Source organism: Leptonotus elevatus, chromosome 4 (genome assembly GCF_054856555.1).
Source record: "Leptonotus elevatus isolate MCC_2025b chromosome 4, RoL_Lele_1.0, whole genome shotgun sequence".
NCBI classification, from domain to species: Eukaryota; Metazoa; Chordata; class Actinopteri; order Syngnathiformes; family Syngnathidae; genus Leptonotus; species Leptonotus elevatus.
Genome location: NC_141242.1, coordinates 14,707,952 through 14,735,154, shown reverse-complemented (window position 1 = coordinate 14,735,154; position 27,203 = coordinate 14,707,952). Strand labels below are relative to the sequence as shown.

The following is a 27,203-nucleotide window of genomic DNA, read 5'->3' as shown; positions in this document are numbered from 1 at the left end:
GGCGGACACTCTACCACTAGGCCACTGAGATAGCATCATTAAGCATATCATTTATACATGTATTTAAGGCAAGTTGTGAAATGTCGGAAGTCCTCTTGTTTATGTTTAACAAATTTAAAACATAAAAAATCATGCTGTTTCTACTAAGTACTGTCTCAAATATTCTCCAATTTCAATACTGTAAATGTATAGGAGGAGTAATATGGCGGCTTCAGAAGTCTTGGCCTATCGGCTATCCATTATTCAGATCAGTGGTAGTGCTTCTTCGCTGATTCTTCTTCTACACTTTCCGTTAACTCCCTGTGGCTGCGCTACAGCGCCACTCCAGACTTGGCATATACATTACAGCTGTTAAACGTCCACAGCGTCCTCTTTTGGACACTCGCATGTCTTGAAACGTTTCTGTGTGTACAAGATTTTTTTTGCTGCTTTGTGTGTGTGCGTGCGTGCGTGCGTGCGTGCGCCTTTGAGAGCAGTGGCTCCGTTTTGATTTTGGATTGAGGTATAGTGTCTTGCATGTGTGTGGAATTCAGGAAAGTTACCCAGTGTTCCCACAAAGTGTGTGTGTTCCCCAAACCCCGTCCGAATGCCACCGCATTCTCCACCGCCCCCACTACTCCATGTGCTATCCACCCGATTAACATCACTTCTTGCCCCCCTGGTAACACAGGCAATGAAGGTGAAGTTTCAGAACTGGACATGGAGGCAACGTGTGGGTTTTCTCCTAAGACGTAACATTATGCAGTGTTTCCCCACCTGTTCATAATTGGCAACTTGCAATTGACTTACAAGTAGTAAATCCAACTTAACAGTTTTTCGAGTAACGGGCTGTCGCTTTGTCCGTTTTTTTTTTCTTTGAGTTATGAGCAAAAATCTGACTTACAAGTGGGCTTCAGGCGCGTCATGGCCACCATGAGTTCATGTGGTTACAATGTGAAAGTACAGCTACCTGTTGTGTGCTATGCTTGCATCTTCTTTTTTTTATATGCAGCAATCTTGAAAACTGTACTTATTCCCTAAACATTGGTCCTAAGAAAGTATGTGCTGAGAAGAACCGGCGGATGATATCCGTTGAATTAAAGTTTTCAAAGAAAAAATCTACAAGGTATGCATGTGGTCAACTACTGCTACTTTGATATTTACGATACTGAAGCAAAAGAAAAAACACCAGCCGAGAGCATTTAAATGGAAAATGAAGAAGCTGCTGAAAGTTTTGTGAATATGACAAAACGGAAGTGGAAATAATGTTGCAATTTAAGACAGTAACATGTGAATGGTTGTAATAGTGCAACCTCGATGTCAATCTGAGCCAAGAAAAATCTCGAGCATCTATGAGTATCTTATGATATGTGAGATGTTAGCACGCCGTGCCTGTTTACAGCTCCTTCCACAGCCCCAAGGTCGCGCGGCGAGCCGCCACCAAAGCATCATCGTGTCCATAAAGCGCACACGCCGATGCAAACCGGCGCTTTGTCACGGTCACTGAGCAATGCATATATACACACGCTCATATTGTCGTATTTTAAACGACACGTGCGTGTTTGCTTGTCGTGCGGGACCCCCACCCACCTGCCCCGCCATCCCCCCCACCCTCGTGGCATGCTTCCGCCTCCTAAGACAGGTAATGGATGGCGGACTTAAAGAGACTGAAGGGAATTAAGATAAACACGCGCTGATAGGACTAACCTGCCCGGGCCTAAGCGCTGTCTGCTTATGCCGAATTAAAACATATCGCACGCTAACACAAAGCGCACTCCAAGGATCCTGTGATGGATTTATATCCAAACGGCATGCTTAAAGAGTGGAATAAATGTTTGGACAGTGGTAGCTCTTTGAGTAATTGATCAATGAATCACACAAGAGATCTTGTAAATTATGAAGACAAATCAAGGCGCCATAACTCAGGGCCCCTATTAGAAAATGTTCAACACATTTAAACTGATAACAATGACAAGGCGTCGCTGTTGTTTTGCTCGCGAGGTGTTGTGCATGCAGATTATGTAGACCGAGGCGAAGGCATTTTGAAGGCCCTTTTTACACGCACCCTTCTTTTACGCCTCTGTGCATCTGTGCAGATTAGAAGCATATTTTGTGTCCACAGGCCAGACTTCACACAATGTTTTAATATTAAATACGTTTGTAACTGAGTACTTTCATTCGAGGCGATATGGACTGTGCTCAAGCACACTTTTGGCACCTTGAAAATGAGATTCCCCAAATGTTTTGATGACGACTTTGGGGGCAGTTCATCAGTGAAGTCATCTGGGGTTTTTTTTGTATTCATAGGTTCCAGAGCGACCTGGCCCCGTTCTTCCCCGGCCTTGCTTGGCCTGACCTGATCTCCATTACACAGTCACCTCAAGACTAAAAATACATTATACAGATTATATTTTTTAGGCTACGAAAAATACAGTATACAGATTCACTGTCGTTTACTTGAATAGACCCGGCAAGGTGCATGCCGCTCGTGTACATTTGACCACAAACGTCCTATTTCATCCACAGCTCCATATGAAATTGTAAATATGTTTTTTATTGTTGTAAAACACAATATATGAATACTGTATATACAGTAGACCAGAGACTTCCTATTGGATTTTTGCCAAATACTTTTTTTTTTTGCTCCACTGTGTAATGGAAGTATGGCTTGGTGGCGGGCGGTGGGCAGAGTGCAATGGAGTTATTTTCCACGTCGCTTAAAGAAACACATCTGTCAGCCAATCAGATGACAGTGACATCACGACCCTCCTTGGCCTGCATTCTAGAGCCGAGTTGGAAGAGGTTCTGAGTAGTGGTTCCATTGTCACCGCACGGCCTCGAAAAAATGTCATAGAAAAGCAACCACATGGGGCGGAACCAGTCTGTTTAGGGGTAGAACCGGCACAATTAAAAATGGGCGAATGTAGATTAATAAATCTATGCCATGCTTAAGCACATTTGTCCCCTTCGGTTCATTAGTTTGTGTGAGCTACTACATTTCCCATCATCGACCCGAACCAAATATTTTATGAACAATATCTCTAGAACAATCCCTGTCTATCGAATCTTTTAAAAATATGTTAATAGGATCACTTCCTTGGCAAGGGTCACAAAATGACGTGAAATGAGAAAAAGTCATGTGAGGCTGAACACAAACGAAAGCGGGAGGGAGGACAAACACGGCTGAACCCGGTTGGGAGGAGGTCACCCTCGGCCTGGGGAGACTGGCGCCTCAAGATTAGCCTCCACATTAATGGATTTAATGCGCACACACCCACAAACACACATCCTCACACAAGCACACCTTCGTGCTGCAGGCTAGTCCGAAAGAATCTGTATATCGCGGGGGGGGGGGGGGGGTGGAACTAGTGAGAACACAGCTCTTACCCTCGTATCCTATTTCTCCATCCTCACTGCTGCATTACAATCCCATTTAACTCGCCCTGCTTCCTACACAATCCTATTTATGGACACACACACACACACACACACACACACACACACACACACATACCAATCCTATTTGTGTGCCCCCCCTCCTCCAGTATGCACGTGCCATCTATCCAAAAGGCCGCCTTGTGTTTGTGTGTTCATACCACCCTAGAATTGAGTGGATGATGGCAGACAAGTTGATTTCAAGCTTAACTTACGTTTGGATCGAAAAACCTACGCCAGTCCATTAACCAAGTACTTTTTTTTTTTTACCCAGCATTGTCCAGTCATGTTTAAACAGGACAAACTGCCTGACAAAATCACGTCGCTGCCTCCATCTCCGAACTCCAGCCCAAAGCCGTCACTCAGGCGGCGTTATGAAAGCGTGTTCATGCCGTTTGAAGGTGCCGGATGAAAGGCGGACAAACGTCAGGAACGCGCTCGGCCTGACACTTCCGATTAGTCGCTGATGTTGGCGGAGGAGGTACGACGGAGGGACGGGCGGAGGGGGTGAAAGGCAAGGATGTTCTCGTCTAACTGGATTTGGGAAGTGGGGGCAGAGGGGGGTGAAGGAAAGGTTTATGTAGAGCAACTTGTTCTGTCAATGCTCGTCTTTATTAAAGGAGGAAAGGTGGAGCAAGGTGGCGCCGATGTTTCGGCACTGTCATTTGAAGGACTTGTTAGCACAAAAAACAGTACAGTGTTCCACTGCTATATCACCGTTTGTTGTGCACGTCTCCGGTATGTCACGGATTATTTTGATCATTTTGTTAAACGTTTTTTACTGTATACAGTTGTGCCTTGAGATGAAACAAAAAAAAACAAATTGTACTGTATTTTGTGCTTCAGTTCAATAGTTACTGTTCTGTTCCTTCCCGTTTATGCACCTTGGCATATACGGGCATAAATGGAGGCAAACACTCCACAGTAAATGGCTGTAATGTTAGTTGATCTTCACAGAGGAGAAAGAATATATGCATTTGTTGCATGAGACACAACGACTGTCCATGCTCTTTGTTAGCCTGCCTATTTCATTTTACATTGTGTGTTAGCATTTAGCTCACAGAGATTCCTTAGGCATGTTGTGTAGTTTTAAATTTGCCATTTAATCCTCGCTGTGGAGGATTCAATTCCCCTTGTTTTCTTTTCCGTTTGATAGTAAAATGCTGTAAAACTTCTGGCAAAAGGAGAACTCTGCATGCAGTCTTTGATTGAATATGAATGAACTTTGGTCAAGTTGGGCATCCACTGTCAGGGGAAACAAGCCCCTATTGCTTCTTACTGTTGCTTTTACGGCGCACGTTCCCAACATGTTGATATACGATGTCTACCGTTCGACAGACATTTCTATCCAAAGCCAGCGGCGCGGTGAAATAGTGTGGCCGAGCTGAATTTATTAATCATTCAATTAAGTAAATGTTCCTTTAGATGGATGGACCGTCTGAGAGAATTGTGGAGAGGGCGCGAGGGAGATGACGGCGTGAACTTAAATATGCCGCACTTCCGCCGCCTCTCATCCGCATTGGTAGACTTCATGTCACACTCATTGTTTGGAATTGTCAAATCAAAAATATTAAGGTCCCTTACGTCCACGTTAAGTGTTCCAATGTGTGTGCGTGCGTGTTTTTGAAATTTTTTTTGGGGGGGGGGGGAGTCCAGCTGTGGAAGTTGCTGGTGCAATCGATCGTATCAGACTATCAGGCCACTTCAACCATAAATTACTTGCAACTAACAAAGCGTGTTGCTGTAAGTATTGCATGGCCGCTCAAAGTCACCCCAGCCCATGCGACTACACACGCACACACACACGTGCACAGTGAATGCAGCCTTTGTGCAAATACATGCAGTTATGTCCTTATTTTACCTATTATCTGGATCTAAGACATATACGACATCAATTTTAATGGAATGTTTTAGGTTTACTTTCCTATGCCCCTCCCCTATGAAAATAAGTAATATTCAATTTCTAACCCTGCTAATGAACATGTTTTTTGTTAGATTTTGCATGAATTGTACACATCGAATCGACTTATTTTTGAGTCACTTAAAATATTTTTATATTTCTTTTTAACATTTCATGATTGTTCTGAAACGAGTCAAAATGCAATCATTTGAAAAAGTTCAACCACCAATTTTCAGACGCCCCTCCTCCAAATAATCACCAGAAATGAAGCAACTTAGAAGTCCTTCTCTGACCAGCCAATCAGAGAGCGATAAAATGCTAACGTCATCATATAGTTCGACTTAGATCGGCTCGAGGCAGATTAGATTGACAAAGCAAGATTGACAAACACACAAAAGGCTGAAATCTGATTGGACAGAAATCTTACATCCACGTACACCAGTGACTAAATATTGGTAATATACGAATACAATTTCATGGGACAAATATGACAATTTAGACTTACATTTAGTAAATGTAAGTCAGTGTTTCTGATCATGTTTCGGCCCCGCCCACTACAAATGTCCAGGTTTTGTCCTCCTGAGCTGCATGCACACATCTTAGCAATGTGTGCTAATGGCGAGCATGTTGCGTTGCAGCAGCTTTGCTCTGGAGGTGAATGTTTAGTACACACACATAGTGAAGCAGGACAAATGAGAATACACAAGACCATCTGCCCAAGAGAGACACCACCTCACCCTCTCCTTAACACCCACCTGCTACCCTTGTACGCACTTCTGCTATAATTTGTACTCCTTATCTGTCCATTCATTCCCTTTTTATTTACCCTTAAGTACTATTAGTCACCTAGTTTCTGAGTTTGGTCATGTGGCGTTCGCAAACTGAGCGAGACTGGTCGTTACCTGAGCCCTAAGCACATGTGATGTCAGTGTTTCCCACACTATGTCAATACTTAGGCGGGCCACCCAAGTAAACTATATATATATATATATAATTTTTTTTTTTTTTGGAAAACTTCTTGAGTGGTGACCGGATATACCACATATAACGTTAGTTCGCTGTCTTTTTGTGGTTTGTGAGGCTAGAGGAGACATAGTAACAAGACTGAGACATACCCCCTAGGTGTCAAAATTAACCTGGAATCTACAGTGCAAATGAACAGCATATAAGGCTTCAATGCTCGTACCTGCCTGACTGCGTAAGATGCAGCTTTTGCTATTGTGACGTGTTTATGCAACTGTTTTTTTTTTTGTATGGGTGGTATCCATAGGGGCTGACACCAAAGGTGACCCGCCCCTCCGCACCCCCCTCCGCTTCCTGCCCCCCTGTGGTCGGTAACCTTGGAGACGGACTTTATTAAAATGAATTTGAGCAGGGAGGCCATCCTGACAGCGGCATAATTACACCGCGGCGCATCACCGTTAATTTATGCAGGAGTGCATTCTTCCGGTCAGGAGTGGCGAGACGGGGTCACACGGTTGCGCTTCGGAATACACGCGGAACACACACAAACTCAATTTATATCTACACAACTGTTTTTGTGGTGCGTTTCAATATATGTATAATTAAGACACTGGCGTCACACAAAAAGTCTACCCTCTAAAGTGGGAATGTTAAGTTTTCATCCGGGTCACGGGTGAGCTGGAGCTTATCCCAACCGACTGGAGCTTCGTTGGAGACCTTCTCTATTCACCGCCAGCCATTTTGAAAGCAGAGTTCATCGGGCCAGACTTAGCCCGCGGGCCATCCTTTTCTCTCCCCTAGTGTAAAGGTTCCACGTGGGCTATAAGTCACTGCTCCAGTCACTCCACTGTGGCCGTGGTGACCAAGGGCACGCTAATCTGTGCCATTAACACATCTCTCACACTCTCTCATAATGTTACTGCTAGCCGCTCTGCTGTGACACGCTCTCACAATGCGTGTGTGTGGGTGTGTGTGTGTGTGTGTGTGTGTGCACGCACGCACACACAGCCACACGCACGCACGTAATGACAGTTCTTCAGCTAGTTGCTCTCCTGTGAAAATGACACGTTCCTGCCAAATTAATATCATTACTATCAGAGTTTAATGGGCCAGTGCTGCCTCCTTATTTAAAACAGAACATCCCTCTGCTGACCTCCACTTGGTGACTGAAGGAGGAGAAGGCGGAGTGAGGCCAACCGGGATTAGCAACGACAAACGGTGGCCGCTGTGGAGCTTGTGCGAGACTAAATGCAAGATTAAACCTGAAAAAAAAAAACTTTTTTTTTCCTGATCAGATTATTATTATGTTATTGGAATATATTTATAATATTGGATACATTATAATTTGTTGTTAAATGTATTATTATATTTCAGGGTTTTCCCACAGTGCTTTATAGACCTGCCGGGTTGCCAGACCTTTCCCATTCAAAGCATGCGGCAAAATTTCAATTATTTTACTGTTTGCAGCCTTGATACAAAATAATTGAACCGTTGAACATCCTGTTTGATCACAAATTTATTTGAACTTAAACCGAAGAAGGAATCAATAAAGCAATCGTTGATGTTAGCATTTCAATTTGGTCCACTAGCTTTTCAGTTGTAGTTTTTACATTGTTGCTACTTTTCCCCATTCAAGGCATGCAGTAAAATGTCACACAAAATTCCCAAATAGGAATATTTAAATCTGTACTGACGTTCATGAAAATATCATTTCTTCTAGTTCACCGCAGTGCAACTCTTTAAAAAGAGAATTGTTGAACCAATTTAAGATTACAAATTTAATTGTTGGTCAATTAAAAAAAAAATCACATCAATTGGTAACTATTGAATTAAATTAATCCAAAGTGAATATCCATCCATTTTCTTAATATATTAAATGTAATTAGTTATGAGTTAATTAAACTAAACATATTCACTTTGGATTAACTTAATTCAACAATTCAATTTCTAATCTTAAATTGGTTCAACAGTTCTCTTTTTAGGGGTGTACATGTTGTGGTACTACAACTTCTCTAACTCTAATATCAAACGTGCCTGTAACTAAAACAAAATCCCAATACAAATGATTGCTTAAAAATTGGTAAGGGATGCTCAAAAACTGAAATTAGAAAGACAGATCAAAGATGAGCGCCATCTAGTGGTGCACTGCCCACATGTAAGCATTCCAATACTGGAAAAATTTTGCTCCAGCTAAGGTATCTGAGTGAATCAGTCAGGTGAGTGCATCACAGCCAATAAAGCAGACAGGCGCGTTCATGTATAATTCACATGTTTTATGACGGGCCACGCTCACGTATGGCTGTGCTCGCACAAGACTGAGGAGAAAAGCCCTTTTAAAAAGGTAATCCCTGCGCCCGAGTCCCTGCACCTTTTACGGCTCCCCTTTAATGAATAGCTGTCCAATAAGGCCTTTTATTGTCTTAGCATATGTTGCTTTTATTAGGGCAAAATAATTAGGTTGTGCGGATCACTTCGGAAGTCTCGTCGTCGCCGGATAAAAATGAGATTGTTTCACAGTCGCTGCGCAAGTCCTTCCGGCTGGCTGTCATTTTCCCCTTGGATGCCTCGCGTCCTACAGCCTACAGAGTCATATCCTCGCCTCCTGCCTCCTAGGTGCGCCCCCCCCCCCCCCCCCCCCTGGTACCTTTGCGCCTCCTCTTACCTTGGCGCTTCCCTCACCTTCACCTTTTTTGGTCCCGCAAGCAGGCATTCAGTGATGTAGATGTTATTTGGTGCAGAAAAGAGGGACCACAGGGACCAATGACTGTCGTCTTTTGTCCCTCCTTCATCATTTTTCCAAGTGTGCGTCTCAATCTCTTTGGTACAAAGTAAGCGCGTTAACAGGCTCATCTGGGAAGTTTACCAGGAGTAGAAAACAAGACGTACACTTCAGTTGGGTTCGTCATAATCCAGATGGAATGGATTTTGTAACGATATGTTGGTCTGTCTGTTGGTCAGTCAGTCCAGGTCCATCGGCCGCACTCAGTAGGTCGGTGCTGGTCAGTCGATCTGTCCAGGTTGGACAGTTGGTCAATCTCGGTAAATCAGTCTGTCCGTCACTCGGTCTAATGGGCCGTTAGTCTGTCTGTCCGTCCGTATGAGTGTTGGTTGGTCCTGGTGTGACGACCTGTCAATCAGTAAGTCCGTCTGTCGGTAGGTTGATCCCAGTTGATCTCAAGTGGTTAGTCTACAAGTTGGTGGATCACAGCTGATTAGTCTGTCGGTCTGTTAGTCCCGATCTTTCAGTGAATCGGCCGGTCCGTCTTTTGATCCCAGTTGGTCTCTGTTGTTCAGGCTGTTCATCCATCCATCCATCCATTGGTCGGTTGGTCCCGGTGGATCAGTACGTCCCGATTGGTCTGTCGGTCAGTAGGTTTGTTTCACCATTGGTTGGTCGTGGGTTGTTCTGTAGTGCAGTCCACGTTGCTCTATTAATTTGTCAGTTGTTAGGTATTTTGTTTGGCCTCAGTTGGTTGTTCCATCGGTCCCCGTCGGTTTCGCAGTCTGCCAGTCCCCATTGGTCTCTCCAAAGCTGGATGTCTTTAAAGTTGTCCCATTCATCTCTGTCTGTCCTTTGCTAGTGGTGCCTTTAAGGGCAAATCTGAAATAGAAGACAGACCTTGACTACTGCCAACATTGTAGGCATAGTCCTTAAATTCAGTTGTTAGGATGACTTTGTCGGGAAGAAAAAGGAAAGCCTAAGCTTGAGCGGGCATGATGAAGGAAGGTCCACAGTCTCCATCCTGTCCCTAATGCCACCCGAGGGGAACACGTTGCCACTAGGTGAGTATTAGCCACATCCAGCGGGCTAATGGAGGCTATGAATTAGAGTTTAGCACCCACCGATGACCAGGAGGGGCTTAATCACAGGGGAGAGACGTGATGGTCAATTTGCGGGGATCAGTCCGATTACCTGCTCCTTGTAAAGGTTGGACGGGCCCGTTCGCTGCTTCAGTGCAGTCGGTGATTTGTTCTGTTTCTATTAAAAGTTGACCTTTTATTTGTGCCGTGCATTTAGCAAAGCCGCTGCACCTCCACGCTGAACCTCAGACTACCTCTGTGCCAGGGGGACGCAGGTCAGTCATGTGGCACAAGTACTCTGTATTAAGTACAAGTACAGAATGTTGTGTAAAAAGAGACATTGATAAAAATAGGAGTACTAATACGATCCCTGTACTTAAGTAAAAAGTACTTTGTCTGAAACGTACTCAAGTAAAACGTTTCCTGTCTGTTCGAGTGGATAGAAAAAGTCTTCACACCCGTTTCAAATGACATCCTACAGTTTTTTTGTTATTATTTACATGTACTTATTTACAGCTTCTACATTGTTACAAAGTGGGCAAGAGGCTCTGTTAAAAATACACCAATCACATCCAAACTTTTTTTTTAATGGGAGTCAGACACCATTCTGCTTTTCTTGGCTTGCTTTTTAGCATCAGTGTAGTACAGATTCCTTTGGGGAAAAAAATCTATTCAAGTTCAGGGCAGAATTAGTGTTCACTTCTCACCACTGGACACAGGTCAGTGTTCTGTGAGTTGTTTTCAGTGCGAGAAAGGTGCTAATCTGCTCACCTCCTGCTTCGCTGGGCAAGCTGAATGGAGGGACAGCTTGTTTATTTGAGAGGGGGCAAGTTAGCCAAAGGTCCCACTACAGCTGGACTGAGCACGCTCAGTTGAGCTGTCAGCTTGCAAAGGTTACCGCGGCTGAGGCACGCACACGCATGCACGCACGCAAGCACACACACACACATATTCATTTCAAATGCGCCTTTTGCTCCATCACAATCCGTTCCAGAATGCTGGTCACCTCCCATTTGGAAATTATTTTTCACAAACAGATTTCCTCTTCTATATTGCATTTTCACAAAGCAATCTTTTTTTATGTTTTTTTACAGTATACTTACTTACTGTAATGCCCTCGAATGTGGGAAAGGAGAGCCACAGTTGTCACTGCACAGATAGACTGTCTCATGGCACCCACCAGGCCCCGCCTCTTAAAGGCACACACATGTACACAGACAATATGTACGGTATTGTTTTTATTTTATATGCTTGTAATTAATTTTTTTGGGGGGGGTTGAAATTTATTTACAATATATTCAAAAAGTGTTTTAATAAGTTTAAAATAAAATTTTGTGGATGGGTTAATAACATATATTTTAAATGTTAAGCTATTGTGGGTGGATATGAAACATCACAAAGATGTCATGCAAAGGCTTGATTAGCTTAAAATATTTTGTCTTTCACGTCCTAAAAAGTGTCAAAAGAAGTTAAACACAAACCGCCATAACAATAAAACATAGTGAGGAGGTGAAAGTAGTTGAGTAGTTGTGTTTTTGTTTTTTTTCCTGTACTTGTACTTAATAAAGTCATCTTTTTTTGATGGATATTATTCAACTACAATGTAAATTCATTAATGAGTAATGAATTTAATACATTTGGGGATTTTGGGGGGAAATAATTGGTTACGGGATTTATTGTAAACAACTAAATAGTAAAATCAATGATTTAACATGAACAATTCAAATTTTTTATCTTAGATACATTTTTAACTGTATTCATTTTATTATTAAGTCATTGTTTAAATTGTCACGGCATGAATAATATATTATTAAAATTAAGTATTTTATAAATGTTAACTTTTTTTTGTAACCTTATCTACGAATGACCTGACCTATTTCGGGATTAGACAATATTTAGCATTTTATGCAAAATGTATAATTGGTTGTAATGTAATTAATTTGCCCAATCAATGACATCATTGATCAGCTCCATGAAAATAAGATATTACATGTTATTTGTAATGTGTATCAGCATTTTTCTGAATAATAATTATTATTTTTCCATGCATTTCAATTGATGTCAATTATACGTGTCTTTGTGTCTCCCCAGCGAATGCTAGTGGTCGATTAAAAAGTAAAGTTTTTCAAAATATATATATTGCTCAATCTTCTGATTGAATTGGCGATCGGTTATCGGTGATCGGCCGAAAAATCTATCATTTATGCCTAGTCTCAACTATACACAACAAAGAACACACACGCATCATGATTTCAGTGGTTATTTATTAAATGTAAAATATCTTTAGCACAGGTTAAAAATCAGACACCTCCATTTATGTTTAAACACCACGCCGGGGTGGGGGGAAGAAGAAAGAAAAAAACAACCAAAAACAAAACCATTTTGTAAATCTCGAAGCACAATCCATATGGAGTCCCGCTTGAATGAATGAGAGCAACATCGTCCACGAGGTTGTGGGCAGAGCACACCTCCGCAATTTTGGGATATCTTTTTGTTGAATTTCTGCTCCTAAATGTTCCATCACATGACCACCGATGGACATACGCTCCAATGATCGGCCGTGGCGCGGCTGGCTCTGTGAAGGCCAACTTGTCTTTGGCCCGTGTGCTCTGCCTCGAACCTCGCTTTTCGTCGGTAGCGCTGCCAAAAGCCAGCCAGATGGTGAGCAGGAACACACAAGCACCCACAGGAGGAAGAAAACAGGAAGACTTGTACACACACATGATCCTAGAATAGAGAATATTGCCTGACAATATCTATTTTTTTTTACTCCTATATTTTCCATTTTCTACTTTTTTTTCCACTTTTTTTTTTCTTCATGGACATGCCATATGAGAATTTAGGGAATTTATAAAAGTACCTGAAAGAATTGCTAGGTATTCAGCATGCATAGCCGGTATTATTATTATTATCATTATTATTTTTAAATATATACAAGTCAACTTCTATGTACAAAAACAGACTGCTCTACAGTACTGGCTTTATTTACATCCAGGTCAATGTCGTAGCTACAGATGGAAGACGGAGGGACATGTGGGGGGGGGGGGGGGGGTCACATGCAAGTAGATGACACAAGAGAACACTGCAAAAAAAGAACATTACACCACATTTTCCCCCTCTCTCTCACACGCGCACACACGCACACTCACACACACACACACACACACACACACACACACACACACACACACACACACACACACATACTTGCTTTTGAATACGCTTGTTAAAGAGTTTTGCACACTAATTCTGTACAAGGGATGTCTGTCTCGCTTGGTTGAAGTCCTCGGCAGTTTGGGGCGTCAATGTGAAGGCTTGCAAGACTTGGATCGCATCTCAGAGTGTTTCCAGAAAGTTGGTGCTGGATTTTTACGTGGATTTCTCTCTGGCCCGCCAACTACTGTAAATGATGTTGTTGCAAAGGCCACTTGAAGGCTTTTTATTTATTATTAGTGTTTGTAAGCGCACACCGTTCAGTTTTCTGCTGCTGCAAAACTGACTTCATTTTTGATGAAGTCTGAACCCTGTTAAGTAATTTTCATAATTATGAATTAGATTATTTATTTTATTTATTTATTTATTATATTATAGTACAAAATACCATTTAAAATGTTTAATCAAAGTACATAGCAATTCTTGCAATCTGTATCCTTATTGTAGTGACCAAATATGGTTGCTTGCCCAGTTACGTGTTATAATATTTTGTATATTATTACTTTTTAAAGATAAGTCATAAAATCTGCAAAATTCAATCAAAGCTGACACTTGGGTTGTTTCCTTTCTCGTGTGTCACTCCCTTAAATTGCCAATTGCACAGCAGTTCAATTTGGATAATGAAGTCAATTCACTTGATTAACGTTGCCGCAAATAGCACTTGCAAGTGTGCGTCGCATTATCATTAATCATTAATATCACATTAAGAAAAAGCAGAAGAATGGACCCGTGGTGCCCTATCGGCTTCGGCTCATCGCACTTTGGACCACATGCTCTCTGGAAAACACTTGAGATGGGATCGGGAGGGTTACGTTGACACACTTTACTCATCTAAATGTACACACATAAAGATTGTCCTCATGAACCATTCACGCATTTGACGATATGTTGGAGGTTTTTGCATGCGAGTTGCTTTCTGCTCGTGTTGGGTCGGACAAGCGTCTGTATGGATTTTAGGATGAACCTAAATTGCACTATAACCTTTCCAGATGAAATTAATTTGACCTCCTCTAAACTTTTTTAATGTGCATGTCACACTGTTCATTGTGTCAGTACTTTTTACACAACTTGTTCTCTAACGTGGAGCTGGACAAAAAAGTCCAAACATGTCCATAATTAAAAGCGACTGTCAACGTTTTTGTGTCTTGTCTTTCCATCTTTAGTTGTTACGAATCATTAGGTACACATTACAGATGTCACGTGGCTTAGCTCTTATATATTTCATTAAAGTGTTCATGTTCACACCACCATCAGCTGTTACAGGATTGTGGTGTCCCTCAGGGCTCAATTCTGAGTCCCAACCTGTTCTCACGAGAGCTGCTTCCATCTATATGTCTTCTATAACGCTTGTCCTCATTTGGGTGGTGGGTGAGATGGAGCCGATCTCAGGTGACATTGGGGGAGAGAACTGGGGGCACCTTGGACTGGTCGCCAGCCAATCATAGGGAAAATATTGACAAACATCCATCGCAATTTACCTCGCCAAAAAAACGTTTTTTTGAGTAGTGTATACATTTTATTCTTTTTTTTATTTAAAAACTTTTGGGTATAGGGTTTTTAAATTTTAAATTTGACATTTGAATTTCCCCCACCCAGGGAGCATAGTATCTGAAAATTAGCCTACAATTTTTTTAAATGTCTTCAGAATTTGAATTGATTATTTTCTATACCACTGTTTACCCTGACATACAACATTTTGTCTTACTTTTTTTTTAAAGGTTATGTGCAATATAAAAATACACGCAAAGCTTTTAATTTCGACCCAGGTATGGCCAGATGACAAGCTCGTCCCCTTATTTCTACATAGGAGGTTGCACCAAGGTAATACAATATGTTTACTTTACTTTAACAAATAGTTGGATTTTTCAGTGATACATTGACAAAAAAATGGGGAAATAAAGTAAGATATGTAAATTCAGTAATTGCATATTTGGAGCGACACCTAAATGAATTGAACAAATATTACAGGACTCTTGATATGTCGGATTAAAGAATGCTTTGGCCACCCCTGGATTGAAAGCTGACAAAAAGGCATCAGCAAGATTCCCTAATTCCATCTTCTTGTGCGGCCAATGTTTAGTAGCTAGACTCAAAGTCATCCGTGTTGAAGGCGGCTTGCGCGAGCGAGCGACTGCTTGGTTTGAAATCCGTGTGAACCTTCCAGCTCAGATAGACACTGCTTGGCATTTGTCCCGTCTTTGATACATAAGACGCCACGCCGGGGCCCAGTTATCGGCCGGCTGGCAGGTTACAGCGAGATGTCGTGCTTTTCTCATCACGCCGCGCTTCAAACGCCGGCGCCCAAGTTTACTTCCAGCACTAGCTTGCAACTTCATTGATGACAAATCTTGGAATCTATTTTTTTCTCTCTTTTCATTTGCATTTAGCATGTGGAAGCACAGCTGTGTGTTCAAACAGTTGGCATGTGTGTGTATGGAAAGCCATTTGAGCATTTATTGCAGATTTGTGATATCTGCTATTGCTTAAGGTCCATGTAATAGTATACTTTTTACTTTACTATTTGACTACTAGTTCTACAGTACTAGTACTACATTACCAAATTGATCAAATGTAGCACTTCTCAATTCGTACTAGTGGCACACAGATGTCAACTAGTGCACAGTTTTACCTGGCAAGTTAACATTTACTCATCCTACTGGTTGTAGTGGGAACAAGTTATCTAACTAGTGAGTACAGTGAGTGTACTAGTACATGGACCTTAAGCTGGATATCAAGAATATGGAATAAATGCTCAAACGGCTTTTCATGGAGTGTGTGCACACGCATCGCTTGTCACCAGTGGCTTCCCTCAGTCGACTTTTGCCGCTTTCAGATAAAGAGGTGAAAACATTTCACGTGTCCGCTTTGGTGGTGTTTGTGAAAGCTGTCACAGCGGCTTTTTATTTGTTTGATTTTATTTATTTATTTTTATGGAAGCCTTTGAGTGTCTTGGCTAATGTGTGTAATTCTGTCTGACATCTTGGTTTTCAAAATGTCACAGAATATCCCTACTAATTAGTGACTGACTGACCAGCCGCAGCGTATGAGTCCGCACATTGTGGTTTGATGCCTGCAAACGTAGCTTAGGAGACTTACTGACAAAGAGTGAAAGCGGAACACGTTTCAACGTGTATCATTTCCCAACAACTTCCCTAAAGCCGTGCTAATTCCATCTACCCGTCCATTTTCTATAGTGTTTGTCCTCGTTAGGGTCTAACTGAAGTCTATCTTAGTTGACTTTGGGGTGAAAGAAGTTTGTTACACCTCAGACCAGCCAATCGTAGAACATAAAACATTCATCTCATTTTCTTGTTTTCATAATTAAGTGGGATTGAGAAACAAATAATTTGAGATGTGACATATTTCAATTGTGTATTTCATTGAGGATTTCCTGTTCAGTAAGGTCAGCATTCATCTGTTACAGCTCCACTAGATTGTGGTGTCCCACAGGGCTCAATTTCAGGGACCAATCTGTTCACACTGTAGTTACTTTCCTTGGCTTCCGTCTACCCATTTCCTAGCGCGCTTGTCCTCATTAGGATGAAGGGTAAGATAGAGTCTATCTCAGCTGACCTTGGGCAAAAGACTGGTCACTGGCAAATCGCAGGGCGCCTTTGGACAAACAACCATTCACATTCACACCTATTGACAAGTCTTCAGTGAATCCAGCATGCATGTTTGTTTGGAACATTTGAGTAAGCTAGAGTACCCGGGGAAAATCCACACAAGCAATGGAGGAGACTGTAGCTGAGCTGAGATTCGAACCCCGAGCCTCAGAACTGTGAGGCTAACCACTAGATCACCGTGCTGCTGCGCACTAATTCCATGTGAAAAATATACATATTTATAACCTCATCCTTTCACATATACAGTGAACCCCTGCTATTTGCGAGGCATAACCCCCCAAAAAATGTATATGCTTAAAAAGGTTCGTAATTGACTATGGATGTCACAAAATGGCGGCAAAGCACTATTTTCTTTTAGACAATGCTATTGCCTGAATAGATAAAGGGCCAAGATGCCACCAAATGACACCAAAGCAATATTTTTGTGTGAGACAATCACAAGAACAACGAATGGGGTCCCAAAAAAAAAATGTTGCGTGTATACTGGGGTTCACTGTACACATAAAAAGCTTGATCCATCTTGTTCGCATGGTCCCATAGACACCCAGTAAAGACATAGATAAATAAATATATGTATATAAATATATGTACAGGAGAGGCAGCACGCCCACTTAGTGTGTTTCCTTTGCTGAGTTCATGTGTGTGTTTGGTTTGTCTTTCCGCAGCAACAAGGCGCCGCCACCACTGTGTACTGCGCCGTGGCTCCCGAGCTGGAGGGCCTGGGGGGCATGTACTTCAACAACTGCTTCCGATGCGAGCCCTCCGCCCAGGCCCAGGACCCCGACGCCGCCGCCGGCCTGTGGGAGCTGAGCGAGCGTCTGGTGGCGCAGGGCGAGAGCACCGCCCAGATCCGGGCCGTTTGAGGATCAGGGAGTCACGCTCGGTGTTGTCCCAACAATTAAAAAAAATTATAATTGGGGGGGGGGGGGGGGGGGCTCGAGCCTAATTGACTGCGTTGCTTGATAGAGCTGCCAAAAGCGCCACTGTGTATGGACACGCCACAATGAGGTGAAGGGGGGTGAGGTCACATGTACACTGGTGGGAAGGGGAAAGATTTACACTTGGGTTCTGCTCCTTTTTTCTTGATTTTTCTCCTTGTTAAAAAACACTCTTCTTTGAAAGTAAATGATCACTAATAGACGTGCTCTCTGTAGTTTGTGTGTCTGATTTATGCAGTAGTATTAGGGCCACACTGAAAAGAAAAAGAAAATAAGACGAGATGAAGTCAAGGATTTGGAGACGAAAAGTCTTTCTTTTTTTTCTTTTCTTTTTTTTTAAACTAAGGTTTAACAAGAATGATGTCATTACATTTATTTTTGAGAAAATTTATAATTAAGGAAAACAAAAAATATGATTCAAACATGTTTGAATTTGGAGACAAAAAGTAATTTTACAAGAATGAAGTTAAGAGTGCAATATTACAGGGTACAAGAAACCGTGTAACTTGTGAGTACTAATTTTTTTGTCACAAAACTACAAGAAAAAGGTCACAATTTTACAAGATTAGGGTATTGCAAGAAAAAAGTTGCAACACTACAAGAAAAATAGCATTGTATGAGTTATAAGAATAACGTACATAGAATTTGGATTTTTTTTTATAATAATGAAAATCTAATTTTTCAATTTTTATGAGGGAAAAGCTAGTATATTGTAATAAAAAGTGGCACTATTCCAAGGAAAAAGTGTGATTTTTACATGAAAAGGTTGCATTAAAAAAGGAATGTTGTAGTATTTTTTACATAAGCAAGAAATTGCAATATTAAGACAAACATGTAATATATTGAACTTATTTTTATTTTATTCTTAAAACATTTTTCTGGTATTGTGACCTTTCTCCTATAATAATAATGAATAAAATATGCTTTTAATGTTACAGCTTATTATTCATTGTGGCCCTAATACTTTTCCGTCCGACTTGCTGTGTCATGTCTCATTTTATTTCTTTTTTAGTTGTATTTTTTGGTCTCTTCTCTGTAAATGTTACCTACTTGTGTTGTAATCCGTCAGGGTTGGGTCTAAAGAAACAAAGAGAAACTCATGGCTATACGAACACACAGAGGTTTGATTCTATATATTATAGTTCCACTTTTTTTTTCTTTTCTTTTTTATTTTATTTATTTTTTTAATAATGTCCCTATCTGTTGTCTATACAATATTTACAACATCCTGATTTGTGGACGTGTGCTAAAGGGGTGTGGACATCACTTTATCATTTTTTTTCCCTCCAATTTTCTATATGAATGGACTTATTTATTTATAAACTACACTCTGGTAAGACTTTATTACAATTTTGAGTTTTTTTTAAAATAAGAAATATAGTTTAGGTTTTTTTTCTTGTCATATTGATCAGAGGAAAATGTGGTGGATTTCAGTCTGGTGTATTTTTCTTCCTTTTTAGCTCTTTTTTTTGTGTTATTTGTTTTTACACTGGCAGGTATTGGGCAGGGTGCTACTGGGGGCAAGGGGGGGGGGGGGGGGCTGGGGGTCCAAGTTACGCCGCCGTTGGTTGGGTTGCTTTTTGAGACCTTGTGCTTTATGGCAGTCCGGGTGCTGTTCGTCCATCTTGAAACATCAGCGTTCCAGTGGAGGGATATCTGTCCAGAGAAAAGAGAGACACATTTGAGCTTTGAATAAAAATGCAAATATACACGATGTATGTTTTCAGTAATGTGTGTTTTGCTTTTGAAGCACATTAAAAGGAGAGTGTGTCAATCAGCTGGCCATTAGGGGGAGATATTTGTGTAGGCAGAAAACAAGCAACGCGGAGGCCACCACTGATTCTTATGCGGCAATAAAACACACTTACAGCATCATTTCATATAACTACTGCTTTTTTCTTTTTTATTTACGAGTGCATGCAGGTGGGCTGTGCAAAAAAAAATAAAACAGATGAAGCAGCTGATCCCACAGATGCCCACAAATTCCATTTTTTATTATTACTGTTAATATTCCAAAATAAAAAAGAACACATGCTTGGACACATGTTGCGCTTGTATATACAGAAGGAAGGCGGTAGTGCCAGTGTGTCCCGCCCTGCCCTAATCAGCAGTGCACTCCACAGCGCAGGTGTCTTATCGCTGTTTTTTCACATCACATTACAGCATTTTCCTGTGAAACACGTACACTCAACACACACTCGTGAACACGGGTGCCGTCAAACTATCTCAGTGTGGCGTTAGTTGCAACACTGGAGCTAAATAATCATGGTGAGAGATTCAAACAATTGATCTCCAGTTGCTGTCCATGGTGCTAATCACACTACCAGGCCTACGAGTGTCACCTCAAGCTTTACGCAAAGCACTTTTTCTATATCCTTCATATCCATTAGAGTGACTTGTGAGTATTGTATTGAACATGATCAGATCGTGTAGGTGTAACTGATGTCCACAATAACATCCTTCCACGAGGCATTCAAGAATCGAAGAAGACCTTCGGGGCCCCTGCGCTTCAAACGAACGGAGGTAAGCGTCCTGAGTGAAGTGGGAGGAGCCTGCCTGGCTTCCACAGCGAGTGTCATCGATCAGCTCGTATCGGAATTGTCCTGATAGCTGATCAATATGCTACACTTCCTCTCAGCGGGAGGAAGAAAGTGGAGGACCTTGATCCTTTGACCCCCTCCACCACCCATCCGGCATTTCCCAACCTGTATGTAAATTGAATGGAAAGACCATTAATTTGTCCAGTCCCTCAAAAATCACTCACACACACCAGTTTTTTTTTAAAGCACTATATAGTATTTTACTGTTACAAAATGTAATAGAAATAGAATGGAAGAATAGAACAGAATAGATTTTTTAAATATTTTTTTTTACTTTCATTCAAATTTGGACAATGTTCTGCTCCTTCTGTTGTGTGTGCTCCAGCCACTACAGGGAAGGAGTATAATACATGCACACTATTTCCAGTCGATTTGCTTTGGTGTCACCAAAAAGACTCCAAAGTAAACTGCAGTAATGTTGGTTGATTTTCAAAGAGCATCAAGAAAATATTTTCAGCCTAAAAGCATAATTGCTTTAGTCATTGCGGGAATGCGGGAAGCGTTTCCACATTTTGTTATTGTGATTTTTATTCTCCTCACATTTTTTGCCGAGAAATAACTCCCACATAATACTTCTGATTTACACGGTTCTAATTTCAACTTCCTTCAAAAATTCACGCTTTCCGGGGTGTATATCGTCTGATTTCACATTACTTACAGTATTTGCACAATTTTACGTTAAATATCAACTTTTCCCCATTCATTTTCAATGGGACTGACATTGAAGTCCCACTTTCCATGCCCACTTCCATACATGCAACTGATCATCATTAACAGCTCAGTGGAGCACTTGGTAAGTTGAAAATATATCCATAGCAATTATGCTAAGGGATATACACATATATGAATTATCATATTTCCACTTTTCCATCTAAATGAATGGTGGCTACTGCATTTTTAGGTGGCGCTATTGAGTGATTTTTGTGTGTGTGCATTTTTCCATTGGATATCATTTGTTCCAGTTTTCCATCTATGAATGGCGGGTACTGCATGCCTAGGTGGCGTTATTGAGTGCTTTTTCTTTTCATTTTTCCATTGGATATCATTAGTTCCACTTTTCCATCTAAATGAATGGAGGGTACTGCATACCAAGGTGGCGCTATTGAGTGATTTTGTTGTTGCGTTTTTAGTTCCACTTCATTATCATAGTATCATTAGTATCATATCATTAGTTCCACTTTTCTATTTAAATGAACTACTTTCAGATAACACTTTTTCATTTAAATTTCAAATTGCTTCAAAATTTAAATTTTTTAAATGTATCTTTCAACTACAAATAATACTTTGTCATTTTCACATAATTTATCTTTCAATTTACTTCAGAAGCATTCAGCTTAACATTCAGCTATTAACATTCAGCTTTCAGCATTCCCACGCAATTTCTGCAGAAATTGCATTTAGTCTAGCTTTAAATATTTTCAGAAATAAAGGAAAAGAAGCACAAATTCAACAAATAAGAGTCCAATGCTTCGGTTAGCTCAACCGGTGCGAGTTACCATGTCCTGGATTACACGATCTACACAAAGAACACAATTTTTTAGCACACATGGAATGTTATATGTTCTGGTTGTATTTGTTGCTGCATCATTTGTTAAAATCGAATTTGCTTAAAAGTTTCGAACTTAGCAACTTTCATTGCTAGTTTCGTTAGCCAATTTATAATGTTGCATTGTAATCTTTAAGCTAGCTCGCTTTCTCCCAAGTGTGTGGTTTGGTTAATTACACAACATGTCTGTCTTAAGTTTAGTTTTCCCAAAAATGTCAAAGGGAAGTCATGATGATTGATTGATTTACAAATGATCTTTCTCAGTGTGAAATCTGGGCCTGTTCATTTGAGGGAAAGCTAATGTTACATTCTGCCCTCTAGTGGAAGTTAATTTAATTGTTCTGCCTGTCACGATGTGTCGCTGGCATACATAATAGACGAACAAAAATAAATTATTTGTAGTTTTAAAAAAAATCTTTGGAGCAGTGAGAGTGAAATTGGATAACACACCTGATGACCTCTTACGTCTTACCGCACACTAATGTTCCGCTACACAGTGTTTGGGAATGACTTCCATGACACACATACATACACACGCAATAGTGTGGTAGAACACGACGTGAAGCAAAAACCAACAGTGGCTGTTGCCTTAATTTCTTTTCTTTCCTTCACCGAGTTCATTTCAATTTGGGCCGTAATTGTTTACGAGCGACCATTTCATTTTCCATTATTGTTTTTATTTCTCCTCGTGATTAATTTCACCTCTCAAGGAATAATTATGAGAGGATTGATTTGATTATGCCTTTGTTCAGGCCCCGGTCGGCTCCATTGACTGAGGGAAACGCCATCTCGCCATTTGCGGCGGATATATTTAATGATCACAATCAATGTTAAAGCTCTCTCTAGACTCGACTAACTCAATAAATATCTGCCAGGATGAAATTTACCATCTAACTACAGCCGGCAATAAAGTCTCTGCCTTTCCTCCTCCTCCTCCTCCCCCCTCGCTCGCCCACTCTGCTCTCTTTCCATCTCTCGCGTGGTGAGGGCCACATTGTGATTAAAACTGCTTATACATTTTCATTAAGAGCTGCTGTAGAGTCCAGTCAGTCATCACGCTGTTTAGCTGCTCTCGTCGGCAGCTCGTGAATTCGGATGCAAATTTTCTTTGTGTGTCATTTCCATGGCTCAACTCTTGTCCGCCTGCCTTTTTACCAATGGCTGTAACTATACAAAAAAAACTTGTAAGTTGGGGCACTTGTAAGTACCACTGTCAACCAGAACAATTCAGCTGAATTTATTATTATTATAATGATTTTTTTTATATTTAAATTTATTTTTATTTTATTTTTTATTTATTTTTTTATTATTATTTTAAATACATCATTCAGGCTCAAATATAGACAGTGCATGTAAGTGATGATTTGTGGTGGTAACATGTTGTCATTGTGTCTTATTAAAAGCACTACTACTGCCTAATGATTGTTATTATCATTTCTCTTTCCTGCTTCTGTACAGTCACCGCTGCTTCGGAGCTAAACAGCACAGTGGGGCGTCGTCGCCCCGCTGCGCTGTGTGCATTTACGCCTCGCGCACAAATGACACGGAAAAAGACCACCGTTTGTCACACTGCCAAACTCCTTTTCGCACGTATCGTTAATTAGTTTATGTTCTCTTAGGACTGCATAGGATGTTAAATACAGTTACTGTTCAGTGGATGTGTTCCTATGCTTTTTTCTATCGCGCTTGTCTTGACGAGCTGGCTCAGCTGAATTTGTGCAACAGGCAGCGTACAACCCTGGATTGGTCACCAGCCAGTTGCGGGGAACATATGGACAAACATTCACTCATTTACGTATTTATCAATTCTCTCAGATATTGCTATATTAACGTGTATATTTGAGTGAAAAGAAAATGGTCCAGTGTGTGTTTTTTTCCCAAGTCTCTTAATTTTTCCCACAGCTGTGTTTCACGTTGTTCACTGTTGAGTGAGACCAGCATTTGAATCGCCCGCTACATCTTAACTGGCTGGGGGCGTCCCACAGAGCTCCCTACCTATTCTTACTGCTGCTTCTAAAGGGGTGTTTTATTAATAATAATAATAATAATGCATTGGATTTATATAGCGCTTTTCTATCTAATTAGACACTCAAAGACTTTACAATGGAACGGATTCATGCACTCACACATCCACAATGTGGTGGCAGTAAGCTACTTAAGCAGCCACAGCTGCCCTGGGGCAGGTTGACAGAAGCGAGGCTGCCAGTGTGCACCTACGACCACCACACAACATTCGCACCTTCCATACACCAGAGTAGCACTGGAGGCAATGTGTGTGAAATGCCTTGCCCAAGGACACAACGACACATGACTTGGGGAGAGCGGGAATCGAATAGCCAACCTTCTGGTTACTGGACAACCGTCTCTACATGGTACATGGATTGGTCGCCAATCATATAGGCATACCAACATTTACATGAATTTAGAGTCACCAATGAATCTAACATGCATGTTTTTGGAATGTGGGGGGAGCCGGAGTACCCAGAAAAAAACTCCATGCAAGCACTCGGAGGCTATACTAATCATGTACACTTGAACACTTCAAAATCAGAACTCTCCACTTTTTTGTAAATTTAGTCAAATTTGGGTTTTTTCTGTTTCTAGATCAAAATAAATGTTTTTGTTAATTTGGGGGTATTTTAAGTTAGTGTGAATAAAGCACAGAGCTCGTACAGTTTAAGGCAAATTTACATTCAGGAAATGAAATTCAAGAGACACTTCCCAATGTGTTCCGTGTTGTCCAAAGTCGCTACAGGACATAAATGATGCGCGTAGAGAGCAAACAACATCATCATTTTGTTGCTTCCACTATCCTGAGACTGTGAGTTAAAGTCATCCGGTATTTTTTTATATATTTTTTATAATTTTATTTACTTTATTTTGAGATTTGAGACTATGTATTTACACTACTTTAATTTAACGCTTATCTTACTTAAGACTTGAAGTGTTAACGATTTTGAAAGATCAATTTAAGACATTTTAATGCCAATTAAGACCTTGTTTTTAGATTCATGGTTTCAATGCCTTTTAAGACTTGTTATGGCTCTGCAGAAACCCTGAATCATTTATTTATTTTTTTACTCCCAACTTTTGCATTTGAACTCTTCACTCATTCCCCCCTCTGTTGATCTCCCTGCGACATCTATAACTTGCAGGTGTTTGTATTTACTTATTGGATGTATGGAAGTCACTGCTCCGTTGAGGAAATCCTCAAATTCCCCAGTGTGTCCTCAGTGCGAGACAGCATGACCTTGTAAACCCTGAGTTATTTTCCCCGACCACTGAGTACAACCGGGAAGAAAAGCGATAGGATGGGGTGGGGCGGTCCGGGAGGCGCTGATGGGATAGGGGTCGCTTGTAGGAAGCTTGGGTGGGGGTTAGTTGAGAAAAAGAGCTCCTGCCTGTCATGCCTTTCAAACGCTAAGAAAAATGAGCACTTGGGCTGAAGTACAATTATTAGCCCCTGTCCACAGATTCATCACAGCATAGAGTGGGAGGTAGAGAGGGTGGAGGAGGGGGCGGAGCAAAAAGGTTGTGGAACGGAGGAGGGAAACAATGAGAAAGTCAGGAAATTGACCCAAGTCCGTGAGCGAGGTGCTAAGGTGCTCGGAGAAACACAAGGGAGGGTGAAAGGGGGAGGAAGAGGTGGAGTTTTGGGAGTAAAGAATGGAGGGGGGGGGGGGGGCTAAATAAAAAGTGAGTGAGGAAATGAGAAAGAGCGAGGCCGAGGTAAAAGAGGCTCGAATGAAATAAGAGGATTTGTCAGGCTAGCGTTCGGTGGCAGTAATAAAGTCTGCTAATCTGAGGGGGCCCCAACGCTTGGCTGCTCACACGCCGACTCGCTTCATGTCCCACTTTACCACCGGGCCACGTCAAGGTCACACACGCACGCGCGCACGCGTACACTCACATATTTTCAATCAGCTTGTTTGTGCCCCAAGAGTGTGTGCGTGCTCCTTATAACGGCTACACACCCAATTGTCCTCAGCATCCTCTTTTGAAAGCAGCCCCTTCACCTTAACAAACATGGCCGCCCACAGCCATGTTGATTTTGGAATCTCATTTTTCTCCTGTTCTTAACCGACTTGGGCCGTGCCAATCAATAGCTATCAAAACCGCTACGTGAATACATCTGTCACGCGCAGATAATAGATCGGCGGGGATGTAGCGCGTCTGGTTAAGACCGCCGCCGGCTGAAAGCAGATATGCGCGCTGTGTGTGCGCGAGTGAGAGAGAGAGAGAGCAAGTCAGTATACCACAAGGCACACATCACATCGTTTATTCCTGGTTTTAGCTACATTTCATAACCCAAAATTGAAAGTACTGTGTGAGTAGAAAATGGCTGAAACATTAGGAACCCAAGATTTATCAATCACTACTTTAGTTTTGTTGGTGTGGCTTAAACGGAGCGCAGACACGTACTTGAGTCCCTCCACTCACCACCCAATTTTTCAACACCTTTGCTCATATCAGCAATTATTTTGGCACAATTGTCACCCCAAAAACCGATCTCAACAAATAGTCCGCTGGAGTGGATGCTTTAGAGTGCCTCGTTGTCGGCTGTGAGTGCATGCATGTCACAAAGAGAAAGACAGAACAGGGAAGGGGGGGGGGGGTGTAGGATGCTTCAAAGTGGACCGGGGGCTGCATGATGTTGCAGACTCATTAGAGCGCCTCGTTGTCACGGTGTGGAAATATTTCTTTTGTCTCAAATATGTGTACGCATGAGAAAGACTCTCCATGAAGTAACGTATATTTTCCAGGTTGTTTAAGTGGTGTTTGATTGACAATTGACTGGAACATGGAAGAATGGAGAAAATGACAATATTTGGCGATTTATTTATTTATTTATTTATTATTCATTCAAATTAGGTATAGTTGTGACCAACACTCGTCTACATGGTGTGTGAAATTTATAACATTTATGTCCACTTTACATGGACAAGTTACCAACAGCTCTCTCAGCGCACTTCTACTTTGCCAGGACTTCCCAACATTTTTTGAACCAAGGAACACATTTTACATAACATTAGGAAAAAAATGTGGTGGATTTTTCAGACAAAAATCTAATTTATTTGGCCATCTTGTTATTTATTATCATGATACATTACTGTCATGATTAACAAATATTGATTATTTGTCATAAATAATCAGTTTCAACCAATTAAGGGGAATTGGATAAATTCCCGTGATGCATCTGTG

General features: G+C 41.3%; 2 protein-coding genes across 2 annotated transcripts in view; one reads left to right on the top strand and one right to left on the bottom strand.

Moving 5' to 3' along the window:
• wwox (WW domain containing oxidoreductase) overlaps nt 1-17,819 on the top strand; it is a 181,701-nt gene extending 163,882 nt beyond the window's left edge. Inside the window, exon 10 of the mRNA XM_086073320.1 lies at nt 17,583-17,819. Coding sequence (XP_085929446.1) covers nt 17,583-17,780 — 198 coding nt within the window. The 3' untranslated portion in view covers nt 17,781-17,819. The remainder of the gene's footprint in view (nt 1-17,582) is intronic.
• Nucleotides 17,820-17,850: 31 nt separating this feature from the next.
• The window catches only part of LOC147175663 (transcription factor Maf-like), a 52,268-nt gene continuing 42,915 nt past the window's right edge, over nt 17,851-27,203 (bottom strand). Inside the window, exon 3 of the mRNA XM_086073321.1 lies at nt 17,851-19,511. The gene's annotated coding sequence lies outside the window, so the exon portion shown is untranslated. The remainder of the gene's footprint in view (nt 19,512-27,203) is intronic.